Source organism: Hippoglossus hippoglossus, chromosome 7, assembly GCF_009819705.1.
Source record: "Hippoglossus hippoglossus isolate fHipHip1 chromosome 7, fHipHip1.pri, whole genome shotgun sequence".
NCBI lineage: Eukaryota > Metazoa > Chordata > Actinopteri > Pleuronectiformes > Pleuronectidae > Hippoglossus > Hippoglossus hippoglossus.
Genome location: NC_047157.1, coordinates 16,751,786 through 16,760,726, shown reverse-complemented (window position 1 = coordinate 16,760,726; position 8,941 = coordinate 16,751,786). Strand labels below are relative to the sequence as shown.

The following is an 8,941-nucleotide window of genomic DNA, read 5'->3' as shown; positions in this document are numbered from 1 at the left end:
CGTCTGCGAGAGAATTTCCATGCACCAGTTAATTTCACCGCATATAATCACCAAATTCGGCATGAAATTTAACTTGGTTGCGATTGTATTAACAGCATCAGTCCAACCTTGAGTGTGAGTGCGTGCCTGTAATAGGTGTGGCCGGTAATAATGCATGTGATATAGTGCAGGTCTGTAAATGATCAGAATAAAATCAGCAACTCAAGAAATTATATTTGAGTCACTCTGCATTTGGTCAAGATTTAAGACCTTACAGGTGGCAGACACATTTCAAAGTACTACCACAAAGTTTGAGCACAGACTGTACTGTTGTATTTGTACAGATAAAACATAAAGTAAACACATAGAAGCACACAAACACATTATTCCAACGCAGGCACAGGGGTTTAGAAACCTGCACTCAAATCATAAAATATGATAGAATTACGATAAGAATGACTCACTGCTTTACAAAATACAGCTCTGGCATGAAGACTAGGGACTTTCTTGTTTTGTTCTCACAGTGTATGAACACATATTGAATATTCTGCCTCGACAACCCTTCAATTCACTCGCCTTATTTCAGTTCAAGGGAAAGATGTCCCTGTTGTAACGTTCCCCTGATAATCCTCCACACCATGAGGAAAATACTGCACGTGTTCCGTCTATCTTTGGACCAGAACTAATTTGCTTTACACAGGCACTGACAGTATTTCAGCTGTAAAGTGTAAATGCAGCCCGCAGTTCCTATTAGAACCATTTAGGAAACGCTCCTGCTCATTTTGTCGCCAGGCGCGTCCTCCACATGCTATTTTCTCACGTATCCTCTCCAGACGCACATGCTCGTGTTGAGACCCAGTGGTGGGCGATGCTTCCCCTTTAAAGTGGAGCGGTGTTGGACAGTAAGTGTCGGGGGGGGCACGGACGGGGCGAGGCGCGCAAAAAGGAGCTGTTAGTATGCGCCGCGATGTCCAACTGCAGCCCACGCACCTCAACTCTGCAGAATCATGGCGAAATATGATCCATACGTGGGAAGAGCCGGCAGCTAATAGACGTTCGGTCGTGATGAGATGACACAGCCGCTGGACACATCAGTCAAACGGGGGAAGAGGGACAGAGATGAGGGACACGCGACCTCACGGCACCTTTTAGGAGGAGACCGGGAGAAACGGGGTGAATGCCTGCATGCCGTTTATCTGAAATTGTGCGTTATGCTCCGACGGATGATGCTGCTCTGCTGCTTCTGTTTAGTTTAGTGCATGGAGTGTAACGTGGCTGGCCGCGGTCCACGAGCATGCCTGGCACCTGTCACTCCAAACTAACCCAATAACGCGCAACTATACAGCCCTGCCATTAAACATGTGAATAACCCAGTGCATGGAACTTGGCTGCTTTGTCTCCCCCCTCCCCTCCCCTCCCCTCCCACCACCACCTTTATTATCAGCAACCACCAAAGGACTGCGTGATTATTCATCCTTGGAATGTGTCGTGAAGATAACAGCCTCTGTGCATCATTGGTGTGTGTTCATATGGATAAAGGGGAGGAAAAAAGATGGTGGTTTATAATATTATAATCATACGGACCTGCGTGGATCAAACAGGTGATTCCGCCTCATGGATCCGCTGAAGCATCCTGAGAGCGTCGCCTCCCACAAAAAAAATTAAAAACTCCTTCCCCAGCAAAACCTCTGCAGATATCAGGCTAGAGCTGGGGTGTCAGTTTTTATTTGCACATGCCGGAATATTTGTGAGAATGTGCCCCCGTCAACACCCCCATAGCTTCATCATCACAACATGCATCTGCCGGCCACTGAGGGTAGGGAGGTAACCCCTGCGTCCTCACGCCTTGTCCCCCTCTCCCACTCCCCACTGCTGCGTTGCTGCAGAGCCGGAGCCGCGGGTGGTGATGTACGGTGGGCACAGGGGAGCTGCTTTGACCTGTGGGGACTGACTCTGGATCGGGGGGAACTTTCAGCTCCATGGGCACCCGCAGTCACACATAGAGGACAGAGCGTAAACAAGCCTCACAAGTGCCAGTGAGAATAGGTAGGACTTCTCGATATTGCTGCTTTTATTAGCAAATTCCTCTGTGGTTGTGTCTCTTAGGTCAAATTAATATTCCTTTTATAGCTTTTATGCAATGGCATGTGAAGTTTAAAGGTTACAGCTCTGCAGTATCGCAGTGTAAATAACCGGCTGTGACAAATATCCCTGAATATAATCGGCTGATAAACTATTAATCTGTGACTTGATGACATGTTTCTTCTTTTTGGGACCCCCACAAGAAAAGAGGACATTTATCAAAGAGATTGTATGGAGCACTCAGCATATAATCAGATTTGTTTGTTGTAATTGCACCCTGCGAGAGCTGATACAGTATTACTCCCGAGCATATTGATCCTGCAGTGAGCTGAAATGAGAGGGAACTCATAACCTAATACACATAGACACAATGGAGCCAATGCGCTGAAATGGCTCTGCCACTCCTGCCTGTTATTTTCAACTGCCCTGCTTGTGCTTGTTTGTAAGACGGTCGTAAAAACAGCAAGGCGTTTCTGGGAATTACTGACAATTTAGAACTGTGAATTGTATTTGAAGGAATGAACAGACAAGATATACATGCTAAAGAATCCAAGTTGTTGAAAGTCTGAGTTTTCTTGCTTCTTGCATATTAAATAGCACATAACATATGTTGATGATATTAATATTTGCAGTCTTCCCTTGCTTTCTCTCCTGTTCCTGCAGCTCCTCACTGGCTAATATCCCTGAACCCACAAGTTTGGGGCATCTTTGTCTCCTTGTGCCCTGACGTGGCCCCACCCTGTCTGAAAGCTGCAGGTCCCATCTCCCTCCATCATGACGGTTGCGACCAGCGACCCCTCGGATGAAGCAGCAGCGCACCCGGGCGGGCCTCACGACCACTATGACCCTGAGCCGGACCACGATTGCTGCGAGAGAGTTGTCATCAACATCTCTGGCTTGCGCTTCGAGACGCAGCTCAAGACTCTCTCACAGTTTCCAGAGACGCTACTGGGTGATCCCAAAAAACGGATGAGGTATTTTGATCCTCTCCGGAACGAGTACTTTTTTGACCGCAATCGACCAAGTTTTGACGCCATTCTGTATTATTACCAATCAGGAGGGAGGCTGCGCCGGCCCGTTAATGTCACCTTGGACATTTTTTCTGAGGAGATCCGGTTTTATGAGTTAGGCGAGGAGGCGATGGAAATCTTCAGAGAGGATGAAGGTTTCATAAAGGAAGAGGAGCGACCTCTGCCGGAGAATGAGTTTCAGAGACAAGTGTGGCTGCTGTTCGAGTATCCAGAGAGCTCAGGTCCTGCTCGCATCATTGCCATAATCTCCGTCATGGTGATTCTGATCTCCATTGTCAGCTTCTGCCTAGAGACACTGCCAGTTTTCCGAAATGACGATGAGGACATGTACAAATATCCATCCCAGTCCATGTACAATACCACCTATACCTATGTTGGCTCTTCATATTTCACAGATCCCTTCTTCATTGTGGAGACCCTTTGCATCATCTGGTTCTCTTTTGAGTTCCTCGTCAGGTTCTTTGCCTGTCCCAGTAAAGCTGGGTTTTTTGGCAACATCATGAACATCATTGACATTGTGGCAATCATCCCGTACTTCATCACACTTGGTACAGAGCTAGCAGAGAGGCCAGAGGACAGCCAGGCAGGCTCGCAGGCCATGTCTCTGGCTATTCTCCGTGTCATCCGTCTAGTCAGGGTGTTTCGTATCTTCAAACTCTCACGTCACTCCAAGGGGCTCCAGATCTTGGGACAGACTCTGAAGGCCAGTATGCGTGAGCTTGGCCTTCTCATCTTCTTCCTGTTTATCGGTGTGATCCTCTTCTCCAGCGCCGTCTACTTTGCAGAGGCAGACGAGCCACAATCCCAGTTCAGCAGCATCCCTGAGGCCTTTTGGTGGGCCGTGGTCTCCATGACCACTGTAGGCTATGGAGACATGGTGCCAACAACCATCGGAGGAAAAATCGTCGGGTCTCTCTGCGCAATCGCCGGTGTGCTGACTATTGCCCTGCCTGTACCTGTCATCGTGTCAAACTTCAACTACTTCTACCACAGAGAGACGGAGGGCGAGGAGCAGGCACAGTATTTGAATATGCCGAGCGTGCCTAAAGCCAGCTCAGCTGACGATCTGAAGAAGAGTGTTCGGAGCGGCAGTGGGTCCACTCTCAGCAAATCTGACTACGTGGAGATCCAGGAGGCTGTGAACCACAGCACCGAGGACTTCAGACCCGAGGGCATGAAAACAGGAAATTGCACACTGGCCAACACTAACTATGTAAACATCACTAAGATGCGTACCGATGTATAATGTGAGCTACTAAGGATGGTTAACTTCTGTCAGAGTCTACAGGGATTGTGACAGGAATGTCGGTCCCTGTGTTGACCAATGTATGGCGCCCAGTATGGGAGTCCAGAGCAGATGAGTGAGATTATCTTGGAGAAAAGGTCAGTAGAAAGACCTCATATTCTCCCATTATCCTATAAGGACCTATCATTGCATATCAAAGAACTGCTCCCTCTCACATTTAGGACATTGTCAGTGTCTGCATGGAGTTAGTCGTACCTATATGACGTAGTCGTCGTGCTCGCAACAGTAGCCAAATAGTAGCCTAACCAGTAATAACCAATATTAACAGTGTAAAGGGACCACAGGTTTCTACCTTCTCGCTCAAGCTGCCGCCTGGAGAAGATGCAAGATGACAATAATTCAAATCAGCTTAAAGTTTGTTTTTAAATGTAATTAACTTACTTGTGATTTAAAGAAAAAAAAACAGGCCATACTATCGGCTTACATAAGCGACTTTCATCGGCTGCTCAAACTGCCAAGGTCCTGACTCGGAGAAAAACCAAATCACTGAGATCACCGCTGTTCTGTCAGGGGAAAACCAAGAGACGGAGAGAGAGTATTTGTTGCTTTCTCTGTGGGAGAAACAGTCTGAGGGCACTAGCTTTACTCTCTTACCCCTCACTAGATATTCTAGCCTAGTCTATAGTACAAGCTAGGGGCCTCTGTGGAGATATATTAGGATTCTGTTGTGTAATTCAGGACCACAAGAGCACACCACCCTCTTTTTCCTGCCAGTTATTCCATCTTAACGAAACTCAAGTAGATTTATCGTACATATGTACTCTCTTGCCAAGACTCTGCCTTGTTTTTCCAGTAAATGCAGGCTAAGGGGTGGACAGAAGAAATGTTCCTCTGAACAAAGTGAATGTCTGATGTATTGTTGTATGTTCGTTTCATTTCTGGAAATGTGTGCTTTTTTTAATCAACATGATGAATGTGTGCTTCTTACCAACTTTTTTTAATGGTTAAAACGCATGATGTAAAAGGAAAGACTGAATATATAGTGTTCTGATTGAGTGCCTGTTTCTCCATCCTCTTGACTGTACCTCCAAGTGTCTCTTTGGCTACCACCTGCTCCACTGTAGCAGTGAGCACTAGTTTAGTTCGACACCACTGCCCAGCATTAACGTTGCTCTCCTTGACTTCACAGCATTCCATGTTTGTACAAACAGATCAGACGAGATTAAGGACCAAATTTGGTTTTAGGCTTTTATTTAACCCAGATCAAATGTTAGCAATTTAAAGAAGAGCTCATTGATCAACCCAAATGAAAACGTCCAACCATTTTAAACCAGCGATGTCGGCCACTGCAAGTCTGCTTATGATATCCAGAGTCTCACTAGCAATACTTGTAAAAATGATTGATCTTGCCCAATCAAACTGAGAGCTCAACACACTACCTTTTAAGAAAGCACATGGAAATAGACACCATACATACAACGGAGAATCATATCCATCAATTTGACAACACAGGCACGGCAAATGGAAAACATACTGCTACTCTGCCAATTCAGGGAATCTGAAAAAATACACTTAATTTTGAAAAATGCTAACATCATGTTAGCTAGCTATGTAACATGCTAGCTTTGTCGTTTTCAGATCAACATGTCTTTACTGTGGCGTTGTTGATCTGGTTTTGGTTTTGTCGTCAATATTTGGTTGTGTTGTGAGCATATGGTTGCGTTGAGAGTATTTGGTTGTGTTGTGCAATGTGAGTATAGGGTTGCGTGGTGAGTGTTTGCAGCGCATACTTTATTTGCCGCACATGTGTTTTCAAATTGATGAAGATGTTTCTCCATTAACATGTGATGTGCCCATTTGCATATGTTTTTTTAAGTTGCTGTACGTTGAGCTCTCTGCCTTCGTATTGAAAAGTCATTCCATTGGGGCATTTTGCCCAAATAATGCAGGACCTAGCGTAAGTGTCCTCTATTAGCTTATTATCAAATGCTAAGATGCTATTCTGCTATTGTAGTGCTGCATGTCCTGTGTATTCATCATAGCATGCATTAGTATGAATAGTATTAAAAGGGCAAATTTCCATAAATATATATGTATTTATAGATACTTGCGCTTTACGCGATATATGGGAGACAGGTGTCTTGTTTAAGAAGTCTGAGTGATGCTTCACATATATGCATCTTTCTGCCATTGCTATTTGAAATGTTGTTGAATCCATGTGAAGTATGTACCCCATGAGGCTTGTGTGTCCATTAGAAGATTTAACTATATCTAATCGGAGGAAAGGAAACAGGTTACATGTACGGAAACAAGGAAGATATGATAGATTCAGAAAAGACATGAGGATTGCCAAACTGACAGTATGATCCACAGCCCAGATGTTAACTAATGTCCCGCTCCAGCTTTATAGTCTTTACCATCTGTTGCAGTCACAACCCACTAACTGTGTGTCATAGTGAAAGCACAACAACAGCTACTACTCTGTATGAGCTGCCAAACCCAGTGTACGCGCACAGACTCAAGCAGTTGGTCAGTGAGACTTTTTGCTCAGCCAAGTGTATCATAATGCTCAGAGGGACTGTCTCTGACATACAGGTCCATCATGCTAAGTGTGTTGTGTTGTCTGTGTGTGTGTGTGTGTGTGTGTGTGTGTGTGTGTGTGTGTGTGTGTGTGTGTGTGTGTGTGTGTGTGTGTGTGTGTGTGCGTGTGAGAGAGAGAGAGTGTGTGCGTGTGAGAGAGAGAGTGTGTGCGTGTGAGAGAGAGAGTGTGTGCGTGTGAAAGAGAGAGAGAGACAAAGAGATTGTGAGAAAGATCTTTTAGATACAAGCTGCTTGTGTAGTTTTATAGACAATGTGGCAGCAGTTATCCAAAACACTGCTCTCCTCGACTCCAGGCCTGTGGTTCTCTGTATGTTCGACACCATCTCAGCACAGTGTTTACAGAGCGTGTGCATACTTAACACATGCATCTAGTATATTAAACGAGGAAAACTGAAGGGAATGTCCCGCTTCACTCGCCAAAGGTGAGATCTACGAGCATGTGTTTACGACATACGCTGTGGTATCAATTACTGGGACTTGAAGAGAGGAAATAGAGGGAAAGTGAGGAATGATTTGGAAGGAAAATATGATGATGAAAGTAAATCAAGCACTGCCCACACCCTCCTCTTTACTCTGGTGTATTCTTGTATTTCTCCACACTACTGGAACACCTATGTGACTTTATGTGAATCTTCTGGACCTCCGTCTTTTCCTCTATTGTTACCAAGCACACAGTTGAAGTGGCGCGCTCTGTCGAGACAGGCAAGTTCTCTCAGAGAAACCAACACGATCGCACATCAGGATTTGAACCAAGGAAAACACATCTCTGCTGTACTTTATTACATACAGCTATTGTACACGTGTGTACACACACTGCCTGTGTGGTGACTTCTGCTGCCAAGAAAGACATGTTCCTGTGGTTCTATCAAACTTCAATACACACAAACTGAATGGACTTAAAGGCCACAGCTGGTGGTGAACACACATAGCCATGTAAACAATGTATTTAACAGTTATATAAAACGGCTGCTTTCAGTGATGTCTTAAAATGCCTAAAGCTTCTGCTTTAAAATGAGTTCCTGCCATGTACAGATCCCTATGTAGCAGGGAATCAAAGTGTATGCCTGCTGAACTAATCCAAGAAGCTAATGTTTCATAGATGATGAATTAGCTCTTAGGTTTTTATGCTCAAAGGACAAAGAATGGAAGTATGTTAAGAATTCACAAAGGGAATATCATTTCTATGAGAACTTTAATTTATTTGTGTTATCAGATGTCTAACTGATCTTTTGTTTGTTTCCTCCATGGTTTCGTATTGAATGTCATTATTAGCTCTTCTTTGAGCCTCACACGTTGCATGGGCGGAGGATTAACTGAAATCCATATGCAGGTTTGATTCTGTCTGTACTGTCTCAACACATATTTACCTCCAGACTACTGATCTCAATTACTCTAAATCATCTGCCTTCAGTCAGAAATAAGTTTGAATGTGCTTTACATAATCCACAGTATTCACTGTATTATTATTCTTAAGGTGGATTCTGCTCAGCTCCATGTGTTTGTTTACAACCTGTTGTTTTTTTTCTACCATTGTAAAGAAAAAGACTGAACCATGATGCAAACTGTACGATGTAACATGCAAAGGAAAAATGGACCTGAACGCTTGCCATGCCGGTTACAAGGACTTACAGTGAATATAAACTGAAAGAGGCACTTTTGTCATTCAAAACCATTGTAAATGATAAAACTATTATGAATAATAATACTAATGGTCTGATGATACTAATGGTCTGATGATTATATCAATAATAACATCTTTACAATAAGCCTCTTTTGCTTCTTCTTGTGGTCTATGAAATTGGAGTGGGCTTAGATCAGTTTGTCCCATCCATCCATCCATCCATTATCTACACCTATATGTTCCTTTGAGGGTCGCAGAGGCAGCTAGAGCCAAGTTTGTTGCATGTTTATTTAAATGTGAGTCCAAATCTGCTCTTTGAACCACAACTACAATGTTGTTTATCTTAACAATATACTTAACGCTTGATGTTCGGGATGCTCA

The 8,941-nt window shown here is 44.2% G+C and overlaps 1 protein-coding gene across 2 annotated transcripts; it reads left to right on the top strand.

Moving 5' to 3' along the window:
- The first annotated feature begins 766 nt into the window (after nt 1-766).
- Nucleotides 767-8,705, top strand: kcna2b (potassium voltage-gated channel, shaker-related subfamily, member 2b). Of its 2 annotated transcripts, none has more exons than XM_034589403.1 (2): nt 767-1,152; nt 2,725-8,705. In XM_034589403.1, the coding sequence occupies exon 2, from the start codon at nt 2,836-2,838 to the stop codon at nt 4,336-4,338; it is 1,503 nt and encodes a 500-aa protein (XP_034445294.1). In that variant the 5' UTR covers nt 767-1,152; nt 2,725-2,835; the 3' UTR covers nt 4,339-8,705. The 2 variants fall into 2 exon arrangements, with proteins under 2 accessions (XP_034445294.1, XP_034445295.1); XM_034589404.1 differs by lacking the exon at nt 767-1,152 and adding an exon at nt 1,900-2,025.
- Nucleotides 8,706-8,941: the final 236 nt, after the last annotated feature.